Source organism: Hippopotamus amphibius, chromosome 3 (genome assembly GCF_030028045.1).
Source record: "Hippopotamus amphibius kiboko isolate mHipAmp2 chromosome 3, mHipAmp2.hap2, whole genome shotgun sequence".
NCBI lineage: Eukaryota > Metazoa > Chordata > Mammalia > Artiodactyla > Hippopotamidae > Hippopotamus > Hippopotamus amphibius.
The window spans coordinates 67,682,687-67,703,114 of record NC_080188.1 but is presented as its reverse complement, the minus strand read 5'-3'; the positions used below and the strand labels follow the sequence as shown (position 1 = coordinate 67,703,114).

The following is a 20,428-nucleotide window of genomic DNA, read 5'->3' as shown; positions in this document are numbered from 1 at the left end:
CCCCTCCAGGCTGCTCCCAATGGGCGCGCTCCCCATGGGCGCGCTCTCCGGGCACCCACACTTCTCCCTTCGGCCTGCCATCCTCCCTACCTACACCGCTGCAGTACTCGGGGGTCTGCAGCGCTCGGGGCTGGCCTGAGAAGGGGCGGGGATAAAGGGAGCGGGAGGAGCGGAGAGAGCTGGGAGGAGGGGGCGGCGCGGCTACGTTGTGCCACGGCCGCCCGGGAGCGCCCGAGCCTGTGCGCGCGCGCACCTCGCCGAGGCTCCGGCGGCGGGAGGCGGGCGGAGCTGCGGGCGGCGCGGGCGGAGCGATCGGCGGGCGGAGCGAGGGGTGGGAGGGAGCTCGCAAGCGGGCAGGCGGGCAAGTAGCGTCTCCTCCAGCATCTCCTGTGGCCGCGTTTGCCCGGAGACTGACCGACGGACAGATCGTCTGGCGGACGGGCTCGGGAGCTCGCCTTGTGCTCGGGACCAGCTTCAGCGAAGCTCGGGGCTTGCGGCGCGCGCTTCCCAGCCCGCTCGCGGCCCCTCCGGCTCCGGCGGCCTCGGCGCGCGAGGGGCTGGAGGTGCGGGAGCCGCTCTCCGCCGCTCCGTCCCTGCGCTGCTCAGCCCCGGCTGCCGCGCCGCGGCCCCGAGCGGCGTCCCTGAGCCCCAGCTCCCCGCCGGGCTGCTCCGAGCAACGGTGCTCCGGGGCTCCAAACTCGGGCTGCCGGGGCAAGTGTCTTCATGAACCCAGAGGATGTCCGGGAAGCATTACAAGGGTCCTGAAGTCAGTTGTTGCATCAAATATTTCATATTTGGCTTCAATGTCATATTTTGGGTAAGTTGGAGCGCTCCTGGGATTTCAACTATCGTGGCCGATCGATTCGCGACGATTTCCCCCACGTTGCTCTCTGCCTTTACTTTTCGCAGCCCCTCGGGCGCTTGCCGAAGCACGGGGAGGCATTTGCCTTCCGCCTTTTCAGCCTGCGCGTTGGAGAGATAAACATTTAATCCTTTCTAGGAACGCGAAGAGGTAAAAAGAAAAACCCAGCCGGAAAGGGGGCACCCAGGCCTTGGGGTGGCTTTTTAAGGGACGAATAGCGTGGATGCAGATGAAAGAAAGGGCTCGGCAGTTTGAGAAATGAGCAACCGCTCGAATGAGATTTGCTCCCGGTGGGATGTGGATGTTGGGCAGAGCGTGGTGTCATAATAGGGAAGGCTAATCGGGCAGAGCAGACCCTGAGGTCCACCTTCTAACAAGGATCTGATTGGACGAGGGCTTGGCTCCGTGTTGCCGCGGCTGGTCTGTGCCACGCTCAGCGTGTATCTTCTTGCACCATCTCGGGCTTTGTGTAGGATGCAGATGCGGTGGTATATGCTTCTGTAATGTGCACGTAAATAACGCTTCCTGCACGCTCTTCCCCTTCTTCTGGAAAGCGCTCCTTTTGCATAGTGGACTGACTAGCGGGTGTGTGGGGTGCAGGGATTTATTTCTCTCTGCGTGTTATTGTCAGGATAATAACAAGTCACCCTCAACATATGTTTTAGTGTGTTCGTGCCTCACATCCTCCTTTTCTGAGGAGTGACCTAGAGCGGGCCGTTTGGGGGAAACCTTGGAGAAATGCAGAAGAGAAGGTATACGAGACATGTTTTATGGGGGTACCGAGAGAGCAAATGCTTGAACGAAAGAGTCAAACCATGCTCTGCTGGCACTACAATGTGCTGGGCACCTATTGTAATTAGGCTGGGATGCCTACTCTTTTGTTTTGTTTGAATTCTTTTCCTTGATCTCACAAATATGTTCAGCAACCAGACAAAGAGTTCACTAGGACAAGGGGAAAACGTTGTTCAAGAACCGTGTTATTTTTCCTCCCCATCCCATGCCATCCCATCCCATGCCATCCCATCCTCTTCCTTACTGGGCACTCCTCCCACCGTACACTCTTCCCCCCGGGAAAAGTAAAGATGGTGGCTGTCTGGGGGGGGGGGTTCTCCAAGTTGCTGTTCAGTGTAGGTTCAGTGTGAGATACACAATAATCCGATGGTGGGATCAATAATAATTCACAGCAGTCTGAACACAGGGTGTATTTATTTTGATTCTCCTTTAATTTTGGTCATTTGCTGTGAACACATACATCGATGAGAATAGTTGTCAATACAGCTCTTTATAGGCTTCTTTTTTCTACCACACATTTACTAGGCTGTTTTATTTTTATTTTCTGTTTTTTGTGGAGTATCTTGCATTGCTGATGCATGTTTAGCAAAAGGAAATGGAAGGGATTGGAGACCACTCTGTGTGTCAGCATGTCATCTGGCCTTAGGACTGATAATGGGGGGGGGACACGTGAATAAATATCAGAGCTAGTCTTTCACAGGCTTTTTTTTTTTGCCAGGGATTGAATATGATTCCTGTTAAAAGTCACCCCCCCCCCTTCCTGCAGGCAAACACTGCTATAAATATAGAAAGAAGAAATTATTTTCTTTCTTTGCTTCCTTTTTTTCAACCCTTGTTGGAAATGTTTAAGTCACATTTCTGGGTGAGACGTTTTGATTTTATCTGAACTTGAAACTTTCATGACTTTGAGAGTCAGGACTACCAAACTGGGACTGGATTTTGTTGGGGTAGTGAGTCCAAGCCTCTTGATTTTAGTTGAACACTTCCAAAAGTTGCACATTTCAACTACCAGGCAACAAAAAGCACCCAGGGGCTTTCTCTGCAATTTCATAGCAGGAGGCAGAAAAGAAATAAAGGGATTTGGGCCTGTTTCTCTGCCAGTTTGGTGTAATTTTGTAGCGTGTACAGAGGCACATTTAGTATTTTCTGTGGATTAGGTTGTAGCAAAACCTCTGGAATTGTGGAGAGCTTCAAAGAATTGCAGAGTGCTTGCATAGAGAGTTCCAGAAGAGAGTCTGATGTTGAAGGTCTTCATCTCTTGGGGGAAGTTTTATGGGAAGCCTGAAAAGAGATGTAGGCTGTGGAACTACACCAGCTGCCCCAGGCAGAACTGTTATGTAGATGCCTTTTTCGAAGGGCCCTTCTCTTACTCTGCTTTCTACACCCCTTGTCCCTCCTTTCTGTGCCTAAAGCCTTCCACTCATATACCCCCTCATACCTTTCCTATCCTGCTGTCTGCTTCAAAATTACCCCATTTGGAATCTCTGAGTTTTCAGTGCCCTGGTCTCTAGAGTGGGGATCAGCAAGAAGGTAGCCATGATAGTTGATCATAGTAATTCAGACTAAGATGTTAGTGACTGAGGAACTGGGGTCAGGAACTGGCAACCTGCATCTGTGAAGTTGCACACCTCTGTTCTCCACAGTTGCCATCCTATCTGTGACTGCCAGACACAGCAGACTCAGGCTGCTCTTACACAGTTATGAAGAAGACATTGATAACAGAGAGCATGGCTTCCTAATCTTTCCTTTTCACATTGTGAAATTCTAGAAAAAAAAAATTAAAAACTTTGAAGACATTTTGAGGGAAAGTTCTGGTAAAATAAAAATTGAATATGGTGGCCCCAGACTAAGTGTCTGGTTCTCTTACCAATGAGTAGTTTGACGTCTCAGTTCTCAGTTAACTGCTCTGAGCCTCAGTTTCTCAGCGGTTAAAATGAAGAGTTAGGGACTTCCCTGGCAGTCCAGTGGTTAAGACTGCGCGCTTCCACTGCAAGGGGCGTGGCTTTATCCCTGGTTGCAGAACGAAGATCCTGCATGCCGGGTGGCAAAAAAATAAAAAATAAAAATAAAACATTGGTCTGCTAAGGTATTAAAAAAAATGAAGAGTTGGACAAGTTGTAAGGGTCTTTCTAGTTCTGAAGAAAGAATGGGTCTTTTGAGTTCCAATATGCTGGGGAAGAAAAATGCAAGAAATGGGCACTAATATATAATGAAAGTAGCATATACTGAGACGCTTGTTAAATTACAGACTTTTTCTCTTACTGAAACTTGTCTGAAGATCACTTTTCTTACTTTATTTTTTTTTCTTCAAAGATCCTTTCATTAGAAAAAAAAATCTTTCCCTAATTTCTTCTTGGCTGATTCACTTATTGGTGTAATATGCATACTTTTCAGTCCCCACTGTGAATCTCAAATGTAGTCCTGTGAGTCATTAAATGTATTTTTTATTATTAGAGTTCCAGTTTCATGTGTAAAATCCGAATCCTTTTATATAATAGTTGTAATGATATTCTGAGGAACAAAGTCAACATCTTGCACAGATTCCTTTTTCATTAGTTATCACGGGGCAGGGGCAGGGGGGGATCTTATTTTCCCTATTTTATATTGGAAGAACTCAAGCCAGAAGGGAATTGATTTTATTGAGGGTGTCACCGTATTAGGACATTTCTTGGAAAACCCTGAGGCTGCTCTGGGGTGGGGGAGGGAAAAGAAGGGGCGCTTTTGTTTTAAAGTTGCTTCTTTTAGGTACTGAACCCCCACATCCCATCATCCACCATTAATAGATATTTTTCTCTGGAGGGCCTTTTTAGTTTCTTATTGTTCCTAGGCAAGTAAATTGATCTCAGTATTCTGATTATCTACTGGTACATAACAAACAACCCCCAGACTTAGTGGTTTAAAATAAAATTTTATTATACCTGACAGTTCTGTGATTTGACGAGGCTCATCTGGGATGATTTGCACTTGGAATCACCCATGCAGTTGCAGTGGGATGTGTTTAGGTTGCAGTTGGGGTGGTATACCCAAGATGGTACCCTCACATGACTGGCAGTTAATGCTTGCTGATACCTCAGGCAGCGTTGTTGGCTAGAGCATCCAAATGTGGCTTCTTCCTGTCTCTGAGACTGGAAGAACAAACTTCCAGCCAACGAAGGCTACTCCTGCACTGGCCTAGTGTCACTTTCATCTATTCCACTGGTTTAAGCATGCGTGGAACCTGCTCAATTTCAAAGGGCTGAAGAAGGAAATTCCCTCTTTTGTCCAACAAGTGTCAGGGTCATATGGGTTGTGGCCATCTTTGGAAAAATACAGTCTGCTGCATTGAGCCTTAATTTTGTTTATAAAGAAAAGATAACATTATCCAATAGAGATATAGATCCAAGGATACAATCAGATAAGATATTACCAAGCACAGTGTCTCAGTATTTAACAAACGGTGAATATGGTCTGTGTCATTGTCTCCAGATTTCATACTAGTTCCATCCTGGCTATGGAACTTCTAGAATACCTTAGCCTGGTACTTTGGCATCATTATTACCAGGTAATGATGCTCCTCTTAATACCTGCCAAGGAGATGAGGTGAATAGATTCAGTAGATTTGATCATCACTTATTTGAAAAAAGCTCTGTGGATCAGTGGAAGCCTTGAATGACTTGGGAGAAGCAAGTCATTTTTCTCTTCTCTTTGCTGTACAAAGATTAGAAAGCCTTGGATCCTTGAGGCCAAATTTCTCTTTGATGTGCTTGCAAATATTACATTGTGTCTTTAAATGGAGGTTTATCCAGGTTTGATGGCAGAATGTTGCATCTAATTTGTTTCCACAGGGCTTAAATTCAGACAGGAGAGAGATTTAGGGAAACTTGCAGGGGGCATAAGTAGGAAGTCTTATCTTATGATTCACTATAAATTGTAAGATGTTCTGGAATGATGATACATCAGCAGTTTATAAGTCATAATTTTTGTTTTAATTTGCTAGACATCTGTTAGCTTCGATGGCAACCATATGGGAGTCTAAATTGCCTTTTGAATTACAGGGAGATGGTAGGAAGAAAGCTAAATATGGTTATGAAAGTGTCAAATGGGAAAAGTGTAAGAAGGGTGTATAGACCTCAGTGGGGAAAGTAATTGAATCCTGACTTGCTTGGTCTGGCCTCTCACTCTTGGGTCAGTGAGAAGGCACTGAAGCATTCTCACTTGATGATATGCCTGGAAGATTGAAATGAAGCCAAGGGGAAAAGTTGGAAAACCAAATAATGTTTCACCCACCATAAAATTGCCAGGGTGAGCTCATTTAGATGGATCACTCTGTCTTAATACGTGGTAGTTAGTTCCTGGCGAAAGGTGAAAGTAACCTGTATTTTAACAGAGCTTTATAATTACGATGTCTTTCTTCTAAGCATCTCAAAGCATCTTACAAGCATATTAGGACATCTTTGTGACAGATGTAGAAACTGGAGAACAGAGACACGGAGTGGCTTTTGAAGAACATAGCAGGGTCCCCTTTTGGAGTATTAAATCTCTTGCAATGACTACAGCCCTAGCTTCTCATTTGAAACTTATTTTTAGAAGATGCTTGTTATTCTAAAATAAAACATCAAGTCATTTACATCTGTTCATAATTGAAAAGTGGTAATTTTTGCATAAGCCTCAATTAATACCACCCACAAGCCCAAAAAAGTTAGGATGAAAATGTTGTTAAAGAGTATATAATAAACTATTGTGTAGTCTGTTGAAAATTCATAAATGAAAAATGGAATATTAAAGACAGCGTTCTTGAGTCACATGCTTCTTTCTATATGTAACACTGATGACTGTCTTAAAATTCTAATTTCAGATTTCTGAATCATCATGCTTCACTAGAAAATAAGGGCTCCAACTGCAGGGACTGTCTCTCAGTTATTTTCATAAGCTCAGTGTCTAGCATATTGTCTGAAACACAGTAGGTGTTTAAAAAATGTTTATTGAATGAATGACTTACAAAATCATTGGAGAGTATATAGGCATCATCTCTAACTTACTATTCAGTGAGGCATTTTCTCTGCAACATCCTGACAAGTCTCCTTAGGATGGATCTGTTTGGGGACCACTTCAATCATTCAAGAGTTTCATCTTTCTTGCAAACTAGATGTAATCGTTTCCTTTGGCACTTCCATCTTCCTAATATACTGTTGTTGATTTTTAAAAATTATTTTTGGCTGCGTTGGGTCTTTGTTGCTGCGTGCAGGCTTCCTCTAGTTGCCACTAGTGGGGGCTACTCTTCATTGCAGGGCATGGGCTTCTCATTGTGGTGGCTTCTCTTGTTGAGGAGCATGGGAGCACAGGCGCTAGGCTTGAGGACTTCAGTAGTTGTGGCTTGAGGGCTCTAGACTGCAGGCTCAGTAATTGTGGCTCATGGGCTAGTTGCTCCGCAGCATGTGGGATCTTCCCGGACCAGGGATTGAACCTGTGTTCCCTGCATTGGCAGGTGGATTCTTAACCACTGCACTACCAGGGAAGTCCCCCTGTTGTTGATTTTTAATTTCTATTTTGAAACAGACTCATACCTGCAGAGAAATTGCAAGTGGTACAATTTGTTTTTAGCCTGAATAGTTTGAGAAAAAGTTGCCAGTATGATGGCTTCAGTGTACATATTCTAGGATGTTCTCCTAGATAACCATGGTGTAGGCATCAGAGCCAGGGAATTACCACAGATACATTACCACCATCTAAATCTTAGATCTCATTCAACTTCCCGAGTGGTTGCGATCATGTCTTCTAAAGCAAAGGAATTCAATTCAGGAGACACATTGTATTTAATTGGATCTTTTTAGTCTCAGTCTTTCACTGTCAGGTTCTTAATACTTTTGAAGATTTTAAACTAGTCATTTTGTAGAATGTCCCTCAGTTTGAGTTGGTCTGCCATTTTCTCATTCTCAGATTCATGCTGTGCATCCTTGGCAGGGGAATTACAGAAATGGTGCTGTGTTCCTCTCCGCGCGTCCATCAAGGGGCACTGATTTCTGTTTGTTTGTTCCATTACTGATGATAGTCCCTTGATTAAAGTGTTGTCTGCCATGTTTCTCCACCGTAAAGTGACTCTTTTTCCTTTTGGAATTTATACATATTTTGTGGTAAGTTATTGTAAAATTATGTATTAAGTAGCCTACTTCTCATCAAAATTTCAATGAATTATTTAACATCAGTAAGAACTTTTGGTCTCTTTTTTGCCCGTATGTTTTAATTAAACTCTTACTCTCATTACTTAGTTTGATGTTCCCATTGGTTCCAGGTTTGGCAGTCAGTGGCAAGCTTTTCTTGCCTGTTAACTCCCATCATTCTTTGAGCACTTCTTTGCTTTCCGGCAGAACAAGGTGTTTCAAGCTTATCTTGTAATTTACTGGTGTCATTGTTTGTATCAGCCATTTCTCCAAGGAGCCCTGGTTCCTTTGCGTAGAGCATGATATTTAGATGCCAAGACCTGGTTGCCAAGTGTGCTCATTGCTTTGAGGCTATCACCACCCCTGGGGCCTCTTAGTGGACAGGACTGTAGAATATGTGTGTGTATATATACATATGTGCACGTGCACATGTTTACATCTGCATTTCTACATCTAGCTATATATTTGGAAAACCATGAGTTTTCACTGGTATCTCAAATCCCTATCTGACATCACAGGGTTTAAGTTTTTCCTTTTCCATATTTATAACTACCTTCTTTGACAGTAAGAATCCTGGCTGCCATTGTTCTTAGCAATTTACTTGTTTGATTAAATCTCCCCTTATGTAGTCAGTCTTCCACTGCCGCTCCTCACCTTCACATGCTTGCCCTCCCTACCTGCTTTTGCTCCAACATGCCGTGCCACAACCTACATCTCACTGTCAACACCTTTCTCTGATACCTTGCTCTTGGCTTCCACATCCCTCCCCATACCTGTTCCTGCACAAAGGCTTACCTTCCCGTGTCCCCACTCATGGCTTTAGGACTGAATTTTTCAGGAAGGAGAAGGAGAAGGGGAAGGGCCTAGGTTACTCTTGTGTGATACAATATAAGACTTATCTCCCTCTGCACAGACCTTCATCATTTAAAAACAGCCATGATGTCATCATTCCTAAACCCTCTGCTTTCCATCTTTAAAGGCTCTTAGTTTTTCCATGTCTTCTTCATATACTATTTCCAGGTTGTTCTTTGCCCTGATTATGGTACTCTGCCTCTGGTCCCATTTGGACACACCTCCATTAATATAGCAACCAGAATGGAACACATTTTTCACACACTGTTCCTACCGTCCAGAGAGCAGTGGGTTGTTATTCTTGAACTCCCCCTCAAGTCTCTAGGCCAGCAGGCAGAAGCCTGGATTCAGCTTTGAGTAAGTTACTCTCACACATTATTTCCTCAGTTGCTCATCTAAAATATGGCGAAAATAATTCCAATAGCTTGCAGAGTTGTTATCCGGTATTAAGTGAGGTCATGTGTGTGAAGGTGCTTTCTAAAAGTTAAATCTCTCAGTACAAATAGTAGTTATTAACCCAGGCTAAGCTGCACATGCTTTTCCTGGCAGCCAGAGAACATTGTTGGCTTAAGTTGAATTTCTAGTGAAATGAAACCTTCATCTCTTTTTCAAGTGAACTTCTGCTAAACCCATCTCCCTAGGCTAAGTGCTAATCAGAAGCCCTAACCCTCCAGTTAATTATTTGAATTTAGATTTAGTACTACATATTTGTCACATTTAAGTGTCTTATTCTGGCCCAGTGGTTTTCAAACCATGCTACCAGCAGCCCTAGGCTTCCTTGAGGTGTACAGGGCCTGAGTGGTCGGGTTTCTGCCCTCTCTTTCCCCTGGAGAAGCTCAGCTAGCAGGTTTGATATTTTGAGATACCATGAAGGGTTTTGCTTGAGAAAAGGGGTCTCTTGCTTAGACAATTGAAAACCACCATTCTAGCCTTCAGATAATTTTAAATCTTGAAGGTTGAGGCATGTTTACAAAAACTTATTCCTCATTTGGGTTTTTCTTCATGCACAGGAAGAAATCCTTCTGCCTGATGAGGGGTGGCTTCTGTAGGATTAGTTGATATTTCACCCCTTCGTAGACACAGCAGCACAGTCAGTGAATTGTTAGGAAATTTCAGTCTTCCCACCAGGGAATCTGATTTTGTAGGTCCAGGATGGGGCCCTGGAATTAGCAGGGATTTTTTGTTGTTGTTTGTTTTTAATCCCTGCAGGTGATTTGGATGCCCAGCTGAGGTGGAGAAGCTCTAGCTTGTTTTTCTTGGCAAGATGTGGCATCTCTTGCCATTACTCTCTGGAGGGGACACCAGGGGGACCTGGGAGTGGGTGGTATAGGGCTATGACCAAAGGGTGACTGATTTCACCAGCACATGAAGTTAGTGTTCTTTGCTTATAAGAAAAAAAAAAAATGTGGCCTATTTTATCCCTCGTGGAATTTTTTATTAATCCAAAATGCCAGTTTATTTTTAAACCTGAAAGCTCTAAAAACAAAATGAGAAAATCTCTGCTAAAGAGAACTGCATGTGCTGCAATTAGTTTGCTAAAAATTAGCATCATATAGGGATAGAAGCTAGTTATTTATTCGACAGGAACAGTGAAGAAACAGACATTTTGTTCTTTTACCTTTGCTGTCCTGCACACTTCAGCACAGCAGACTAGGTCTAACCACACATGCAAGACAGCGAACAGTCCTCCCCTCCACAAACCAGCCTCTCTGCCCAAGGTGCCCTTCCTCTCAGTCTGTTTCCAGAGGCTTCTTCCCGTGCCCCCAGGCCTGAGTATCCTGGTCTGGGGGTGGGGAGAAGGGGAGTTGCTCTCTGCACCTCTGTGGCAGTTTCGTTGACTTCCCTGTGCTGTCATGCCAAGCAGGGACGTTTCTTCTCTCATATCCAAGTTTGCAGCACTGTCACAGAGAGCTGACAGTAAAGCAAACACAGGAGACCCAAACCTGATGTTTGTCAGTTTTCTTTGGAAAGAAAAGTTTCAATGTAGAACACTGAGCGTGCATAATAAAGTTTTTCATTTTTTTCCCCCAAACTTCTTCCTTTTCATCTACCCCCGTTAGAAATAAATTTTAAAAGACTAGGTATTCAGTTACGGCTGGGCACCTAAAGTGGAATCTTTTGAAAAAAATAAAATTTTGCATAAAAATCGAAATGACTTCTCTGAGATGTTTTACTGGGGCCTAGCTATTGGCATTCCTAAACAAACACACCCAGGATGACGTACACACCCTGTGCTTAGCACTGTGATATTATGTGTCTGTACATAAAGGATCGTTAATTATGAAATGTAAGGTATAATTTTTAAGTAATGTAATCACCAACCTCAATAACAAAATAGTATTTGGAAGTGGTTGGCCAAACATTTTGGCTCTTCTCACTGAAAAGGCATAGTGATGTTCTATACCTCTTCCAGCTACTATTTACTATTTGGATAAGTACTGCAAGACATAGGGCTCTTTTTACTTGTTGAAAAATTTTTTTCTAAATTATACTTGGCACTTAGTCTCGAATTTCTAAAAATCTGGAGGGAACAGCTGGTGCTCTAATAAATATTCAGGCCAGCTATTTTAATGCTTTGTACTTAATTAAGTCATCCTAATAAAAGAGGAACACTTGACTTAAGCATTTCTCAAAGTATAATGTTTTACTTCCAACAAAAATTTCCCCCAACTGTTAATATTTCCCCCAAAGCAGCCTTAAAACTTAACTCTGCCAAGTGAGTAGTTCTAATCACTCCTGAAGCATTTAATGCCCACAGTTTTCCTGTTCTAAGGTACAGTGCTGTCAATACAGCCCAGCCCCTCATCTGGTGAAGATTCCACAGTCGCTGACTTTCCAGGAAAATTCTCTGTAGGTCCTAGTGTTAGTCCATCCTGAGTTGGGCATTCTGGTGCTCTGGTGGTAGGCAGGCAGAAGTCTAGTGTTCAGGAGTTTGGATTTTGAGTATGTCTGAATTCTTACGCAGCTCCGGTCGCAGGCTTGTGACATTAGACAGGCTACTCACCTTAGGGTTCCCTCTCCTCATCTGCAAAAGGGCATTCTTAGTAGTAGTATTAATGTTGTTAACAGTAATATTAAGACCCAACACCTGTCTCAGAGTCATGAGGTCTGGAGGAGTTAATATGTATAAACTGCTTGGAATAATCAATAGGTTTTAGCAGCTACTAGTCTACTGTCCTCAACACCCGTACTTTCATTCGGTGGTTTTTTTCTTGACTTCTTTCAGAACCATTACAATAATCTTACACTGTAACATATATTTTTTGTTCTTTGTAATGTTCTGCCTACATAAGTACATTCCCAAAATAACTAAAGGAAAAAAAGATCTAACAAATGTTCACAGTGTTCTTTTCATTGTAATGAATGGCATGTAATTCTTATCATGGATACCAGACCATGAATTCATGTCTATTGTTTGTTGTTAATTTTCCCATTTTTCTTTACTCCTTAGCTTCGTTCTTCATTTTCTTTGCAAAACCAAACTGTCTCCTATTAGTGTTTTGTCCTGGGAAGTTGAGTTTCTCTGATGTTGGACTCCCAGGCCTAACACCTGGGAGAAATAGAAACATTTTATTAAAATCTGTTAAATCTGGATATTCTGGAAATGTCTAGATGGCTGTAAGTATATATTTGTAGCTTTTGTGGTATCATAAGTCCTGCATATTTTGGTCATTGTTTTACTCTGTATTTCCAACACATTCTTTAGGTTGTGAAGGTGAACACTGAGTCAGTGATACAGCTGATGCAGGCCTTCCCCTTGGCTGTCTTTCCAGCTGGTGAAGAAGTAGAATTTTGGCCCGAACTACCTGGATCATTGACTAAATGGGCCACTGGTCTTGGTGAATGAGTGACTGCCTGTTTTCTCCTTTGGAGCGTTACTGGGGAGCCCTGAGAGCTGTGCTCTTTTGCTTCCAGTGCTGTCACCTGACGCAGAAGACCTGCGCTGCCCTATTTGCAAGCATAATTCCCTCTCTAACTGGGCTCAACTCTGGAAGAAAAGGCCAGGACATGCTAATTCAGTAGGTGCAAAGAGCCTGAGCACTCATTCCCAGGCTGAAGGTGCCCAGCTGTAGAAGCGGGAGAGGAGGGATGAAGGGGAGGGTTAGGTAGAATTTTTACTATAGTATCCATTAGTAAAAAAGATGATCTATGTGGCATGATATTACAGGAGCATATTAAAGTCATTTTGGCTTACCTGCAACACCCCCAGCACTGCTGCTTTCGATTCACTCACTGACCTCACAGTCCATTGATGGTTTTTGACTCCCGGAGGCGAAAACACTGAGTTTCCTCCTTGTCCCCAGCCTTCTGCTGGCTGGTGTCGCTGAGTGTCTGAAGGATGGCCACCTGATGAGCCAAAGCAGCCACTCCCAAAGCTCAGTCATTTGCAAACTGCCTGCATGGTTTTGGACAAACTTTTGTGCCACCCCAGAGTTTCTTAAATTTTAAGCCACATGGGAATCTTGTTTAAGATGCAGATTCTGATCCTGTAGGTGTGATAGGGGCCAAAGATCTGGCACATTAACACGCTCCCAGGTGAGGCTGGTTCTGCTGGTCCACTGATCTCATTTCGAGTTGCCACGATCTAGGCCATGTCAGCCTTACTCTTGCCCTTTCAATCGACTCCGTTTTTAAATCTTAAATACATCAATTTAAAAAGGAAACTTGAAAATAATCACTCCTCAAATGCATGCAATGACAATAATATGGCTTGTTAACTTCTAGGTAGCTATCGGTGCCTGCTGGCAGGCCTGAGTCGGAGGCTTATTTTCCTTTGTTACAGTGGAGGTTGACAAGTGTACAAAATATTCAACATCCTGGGATCAAATGGAGGCTTTCTCCTTGACTAGACCAGAGGATTAAGAGAGTTGAAAAGGAAATGACTTTCTTATTCAAGGTTATTTAATGCTGTATTTTAAAATTGTCTCCTCTGGCACCCCATGTCACCAGGGAATCTCACTTTGGGGAACATTGCTTTTAAGTAATTTGCAGGAAGACATGCATTTATAAGCTGAAACCTATTAGCAAGATGGGTGACTCTCTAGAGGTAAAATGATTGTGGGGATGTGTTCAAATTTTTGCCTCCTCCAGGTTCTATTTCCTATTGGGAAAAAAGAGGGGTACCCCCAAGTTTCTGAAAAGATGCTAACCGCAGGCCCATTGAGTACATCTTAGGTATAAAAGGGAAAATGCTTTGGGAAATTGGATTTCAGGCGAACAGAAAGTCAACCTGAAATACTTAGGAAATCTTTCTCAGTGGGTTTCTTCTACTCCTCCGTCTCCTCTTCCTTCAAGTTACTATTGATTATGTTCAATTTGGAATGAATCCATTTATTTGATGCATTTTTTTTAGAATAGGGTACTTTCTTTATACTTTTCTATTGTAAAAACAATACAGCAACATTAATATACCTTTTTTTAAGGAAAAGAAATTCACCACATTCCAATAACTTTCAGTTCAATTATATTAAAAGTAGAGACTCTTAGTCAAATGTTCTGAGAGCAGTGAACACCCAAAAATAAACAAACAAAAAGCCCATTTTAGAGTTTTTGTACACCTACAAAGATTTGAGTTTTGCCAACTGCGTCACCTAACTTTGTAAAGGAAAAAATGTGATTTTCCATCACTAGCTTTTAAGCATTTCTTCTGACTTTACCAGTATTTCCCCCCTCAGGACAGCATTTACAATAAGTGTTTCAACATACAGAACAAATACCTGTGAATAAACATCAGTTTCACACAACGAAAAAAAATCAATGAATCTGCTTTAGGCGTTTGAAAAACCCTGTACTTTTAAAGAAAGGAGTTATAGTGTTAAGTAACTGAAAAACAAAAAACCCCAAAACCCAGGCTCTTAGCTTTAAATGTTTTTCAACATGACCTTTTCTTAGACAGAAAAATGTAGCTGGGAACTTTCTGAACACCTGTTTCATTGTTGGTGCTTGCTTATTCAAGGATGGACAGCAACTGCTCTGCCCACATGGCAACTCATGTGAGAAATGCTACTTAGTATTTTTTTTCCCTAATCTCATAATTGGAATCCTAGGGAAAGTGGTGTTTTTTTTGGTACCAGTTCTTTTTAGCTTTGGCTATTGGCTTTTGAAAGAATAAATTGAATGAAGAGGTGGCTGGATGATATCATTATATGTGGCATTTAAGTTTTTTGCAAGACTGAAAAGATTTAATAATCCCTAATATTCTTACTGTATGCTTTGAGAGTTTTAAAGTTGCTCTCCAGTGAGGGTCTGAAACAGTTGTATAAAAGTTTGAAAATAATGTTTTACCCATTCATCTTTTGTTAAGATATAAAGTCAATATTTTAGAAATGAAAGGATTGATTTCACTAAAAAGAGGGCTGAAATATCTGTTATATTTTTTGAAGTATGTATATTCCATTTAAAATTGATCTATATCCTTGGATTTTTAAAATATATATTATCAGTGTATATCCTTTATGCATATTAAATGTTGATTTATGTCCTTGGATTTTTTTTTTAAGTAGATATATGCTTTCTTTGGATAAAGAAAGAGAAACTATCTAAATGGCCATGTGACCTCCAAGCAATTTTATTTGTGATAAAAGATTAAAATTTCCTTATTACACAGTATCCTATAAATATTCAATCTAAGTGGAACTTTTTTTTTTCAAGTTAAAAATAAAAACCAAAGATAAGTCTTAGTACCTAAGATGGAAGCAGGAAAAAACACTATTCTTGCTTTTTTGATTCTTAGATGAGGACTAGAAAATAAGCTCTTTTGAACTAGGAAATTACTACAGACTACCTGGAGGCACTAACAGATCATTAATTATTGCTAAGAACCTTTCAGAATGCAGTTTTTTAATTTCAAGCATCCTTTCTATTGAATCCCATCCCCATCCCCGCCCCCTCCCTTTTCTGTGAATTTAATTCCAGAACTGAGAATATAGGGCTTTTTGCTTTGGGGGCAACTAAATCTCTTTCTCACTCTTTAAAAAGGTTAACCTGCGATGAAAGCACAGAAGGTTGGAATTATTTTGAACAGGAGTGGCTGTGCAAATATTTAACTGAGTGTTCTTTGGCAAGTCTTTTTAGTGCTCAGGTATGGGAACTATCCTTTAATTGGCCTTTTGCATTCTTTTTTTGTTGTTGTTGTTATTTATTTATTTTTTATTTTTATTATTTTTTTGGGGGTACATCAAGTTCAATCATCTGTTTTTATACACATATCCCTGTATTCCCTCCCTTCCTTGACTCCCCCCACCTCGAGTCCCCCCCACCCTCCCCGCCCCAGTCCTCTAAGGCATCTTCCATCCTCAAGTTGGACTCCCTTTGTTATACAACAACTTCCCACTATCTATTTTACAGTTGGTAGTATATATATGTCTGTGCTATTCTCTCGCTTCGTCTCAGTTTCCCCTTCACCCCCCGCCCCCTCCCATACCTCGAGTTCTCCAGTCCATTCTCTGTATCTGCATCCTTGTTCTTGTCACTGAGTTCATCAGTACCATTTTTAGATTCCGTATATGTGAGTTAGCATACAATATTTGTCCTTCTCTTTCTGACTTACTTCACTCTGTATGACAGACTGTAGTTATGTCCACCTCATTACATATAGCTCCATCTCATTCCTTTTTATAGCTGAGTAATATTCCATTGTGTATATATGCCACATCTTCTTTATCCATTCATTTGTCGATGGGCATTTCGGTTGCTTCCATGTCCTGGCTATTGTAAATAGTGCTGCAATAAACATTATGGTACAAGTTTCCTTTGGGATTATGGTTTTCTTTGGGTATATGCCCAGTAGTGGGATTACTGGATCATATGATAGTTCTATTTGTAGTTTTTTAAGGAACCTCCAAACTGTTTTCCATAGTGGCTGTACCAACTTACAATCCCACCAACAGTGCAGGAGAGTTCCCTTTTCTCCACAGCCTCTCCAACATTTGTTGTTTCCAGATTTTGTGATGATGGCCATTCTGACTGGTGTGAGGTGATACCTCATTGTGGCTTTGACTTGCATTTCTCTGATGATGAGTGATGTTGAGCATCTTTTCATGTGTTTGTTGGCCATCTGTATGTCTTCTTTGGAGAAATGTCTGTTTAGGTCTTCTGCCCATTTGTGGATTGGGTTATTTGCTTTTTTGGTATTAAGCTTCATGAGCTGCTTGTAGCCTTTTGCATTCTTGATTACATAATCTCAAGACATATTGAAACGGAGCTGAAAAATCAGGCCTCTAGTTTTCACTCTCCATCCTCACCTTTTTTCCCCTCTTAAGAGTGGAATCCTTTTTTTTCTTTTTTCCCCTTACAAACTTTTCGGCAAAGCCCCCAATTTATAAAGGGAGGACAGCTGGTACTCTGGGCGCTGAGCGTCTCCGTGGGCTCCGCGCGGCTCCGCGATTCCCGCCCTCGCTGCGTGGGAAGAGCGTGCAGAGGCGATGGTGGCTGTCCTGGAGGATTTGATGTCGTGCTGAGGACGCCGGAGAAGGTACCATTTACGCATTGAATGAGGATGAAGTCGGCATTTGGCCTGTAGGCTGTGTGCTGGCTGAATAGCCCAAGTTTCCAAGTTCCAGTGCTTTGACCGTTTGGTTCTACTAAACAGTTTTTGCGCAGTCATTTTGATTAACATCAACCTTGCTTATGTTAAGTAAGTATTCAGGTTATTTATTATGCATTACTCTTGCGCTTTGGAATGAGCAGACTTAAAAACTCCTGCTTCATATGGATTCCATATGTGACTTTTAAGTTAGCAGAGACGCAAAGGCTTCCAGTTAAATTGCACATAAAGTTGGATATTGAATAGATTAAGCTTGATGGCATAGGTATTATCTGAAATTCTTTGTCATCTCTCATATTGTTCATATTTCATTTAAACAAGCTATTAGGTGTTGGAAGAGTCTGTGGTAATAAATTTAACATATGAATTCACATGTGTCCTATTTGGATTTTTTTTTTCTGAACTCAGATACCCATGGGATTTGTTATTTGTTTTGCACTGATGTGCTCCAGATAGTATGAGGTGATATTAAAAAAAAAAAGTACGTTTACTCTTTATTTCTATCCCTCCAACCTTCCCTGCCCCTCCCCCACCAAGCTAGGCAGAGAATATTGCAGTGTTTAAGATCGTGGTTAAGAGTGAAGCTACTTGGGTTCAAACATTGGCCTTGGCACTTTCCATCTATGTGACCGTGAACAGTTATGTCATCATTCTGCACTGTCTCTTTTGATCAAAAAGCGGCTAACAGTAATGCCTACCTCTAGGATAATGGTAAAGATTCAATGAGAGGATGCACAGGCAAAGCCTGAGGGGGGGATGAGCTCTCCGTAACTGCTGACCTTGGAATCAGGTGTGGAATAGGTGACTGCTAGGGACAGGTGCAGGCTTTTGATTTATTATCTCCTCTGGGAAAGGTGTTGCCAGAGTCCTGGAACTGCAACTTTCTTTGTTAGGGAAGCTTTCTTTGTTAGGGAAGCGCTGTCTGTGTAGTAGCAGCTCTTTTCTCTCACGCCAAACTTTGTTTCCTTGGTGCTTCCCCTACTGAAGGAGATTGTACCTCCATGCTTTCCTTTGGCAACTGGACCTATCTGAGAATTCAGCTTTCTAGCCAGGGCAGCTGCTCCATTCCCCTGCCTCCTGGACCCTGACTTCTCACGTTTAGCTGCAGCTGTTCACCATGTCCACTGCTGGCATGACCTGATCAGCCCTCTGTTTCTTTATCACAAATGCCAGCATTTCTCATATCTTGCCTAGAGGGTCATTTTGAGGCCACGAACCTACCTGTTTTTTTTTTAATGATAGTGTATGCAGAATATTACATTTCCGATAAAATAATAATGCTAATAATAGAAATATGCCTGGAAAAATGCCTAAAATATAGCAGGCATGCAGTAATTATTAATTGAAATAAGTTAATTGAACCTAAAGTAATTTTCTTTTTTTAATAACCATTTTTTAATTGAACTATAGTTAATTTAAAAAGTTGTTTCAGGTGTGCAAGTGATTCAGTTATATATATATATATTGACACATATCTATCCTTTTTCAGATTTTTTTCCATTATAGGTTATTACGAGATACTGAATATAATTCCCAGTGCTATACAGTAGGTCCTTGTTGTTTATCTGTTTTATATATAGTAGTCTGTATCTGTTAATCCCAGAATCCTAATTTATTCTCCCCACTCCCCGCATCCCTTCTGGTAGCCGTAAGTTTGTTTTCTGTGCCTGTGAGTCTGATTCTGTTTTGTAAATAAGTTCATTTGTATCATTTTTTTAGATTCCACATATAAGTGATATGATATTTGTCTTTCTCTGTCTTACTTCACTTAGTATGATAATCTCTAGGTCCATCCGTGTTGCTGCAAATGGCATTATTTAATTCTCTCTTGTGGCTGAGTAATATTCCATTGTATACAAATACCACATTTTCTTTATCCTCTCATCTGTTGACGGACACTTAGGTTTATTCCATGTATTGGCTATTGCAAATAGTGCTGCTATGAACATTGGTCTGCATGTATCTTTTCAAATTAGAGTTTTCTCTGGATATATGCCCAGGAGGAGGATTGCAGGATCATATGGTAGTTCTATTTTTAGTTTAAGAAATCTCCATACTATTCTCTATAGTGGCTGCACCAATTTACATTCCCACCAACAGTATAGGAGAGTTCCCTTTTCTCCACACCCTCTCCAGCATTTATTCTTTGTATACTTTTTCACGATGGCCATTCTGACTGGTGTGAGGTGATACCTGATTGTGGTTTTGATTTGCATTTCTCTAATAATTAGCCATATCGAGCATCTTCTCGTGTGCTTCTTGGACATCTGTATTAAAGTAATTTTCTTAGTTTAGGAATAAGATTAGCATTCATCTGGGCCCCCTGCAAAAATTTGTTATATACAAGTAGGTATGTTTATAAAGTTTAATGATTAATATATAATTTATTCTGATTGTAATTACAAATTTTCTAACTGAATTTATATTTAGAGGCTTACAAGTTTTCGTTACAAATGGTGTTTTATGAGCTGTTGAACTTTAAGGAATCTGGCATTTTAAATTGCTTTTCACTGTATGGGAAGCAAAAAAATATGTCTGAAAAATCATTGACATTATAGTGAAAGAAAACAGTTTCCCTCCCCAAAGTTAGTTCCTTTCAGAGTGTATTTGTCAAGTGGATTTTTGTCTTGTTTTTCATTTTCTGAGCCATCGTAAGTGGTGTCTCTTCCTTCAGCTATACAGATGAAGATTTCTGGAACTAAAGTTTTGCCCAGATTGAGACTAGCTTCTATCCGTATATGTGTGTGTGTGTGTATGTGTATATTACATATATGTGTGTGTATATATGTATATCTATATATATATAGGTTATTTTTTTGATTCCTTATGCATTTCTAAATATGGAAAATTTCCAAAAGTGGGGGAGGTGAAACAGAAAGGGGGAGGAGAAGCAGAGGTGGTATTGGGCCACTGTATTGAGGGAAGGCTATGCTTGGGGAGGGATCCCAGACTGTGCTGTTGAACAGTTACACGCTGGAGTGTTTCCCAGTACCTTTCCAATAGGGGGCATAGTGCCGCTGCTTTCATAACCCATGATGTGAAGAGTACGGGGGCTCATGTGGAGGGGTTGTTGGGACCATGAACCCCATAAGAACAGCTGTGTGAATTGAGGAATGCACACAGGTTGCTCAGAGACACTCCTCAGTGGGTCTCTTGTGCTTCTCCATGTCTTTCTGGGTGGCCAAAAATGCTCCTCACTTGGGCCATTTCTTAGGGTTGTGTTTGTGGCGAGCACCCGTG

At 41.6% G+C, this 20,428-nt stretch overlaps 1 protein-coding gene across 1 annotated transcript in view; it reads left to right on the top strand.

Moving 5' to 3' along the window:
* Positions 1–368: 368 nt before the first annotated feature.
* TSPAN5 (tetraspanin 5) overlaps positions 369–20,428 on the top strand; it is a 170,889-nt gene continuing 150,829 nt past the window's right edge. Inside the window, exon 1 of the mRNA XM_057728809.1 lies at positions 369–817. Coding sequence (XP_057584792.1) covers positions 737–817 — 81 coding nt within the window. The 5' untranslated portion in view covers positions 369–736. The remainder of the gene's footprint in view (positions 818–20,428) is intronic.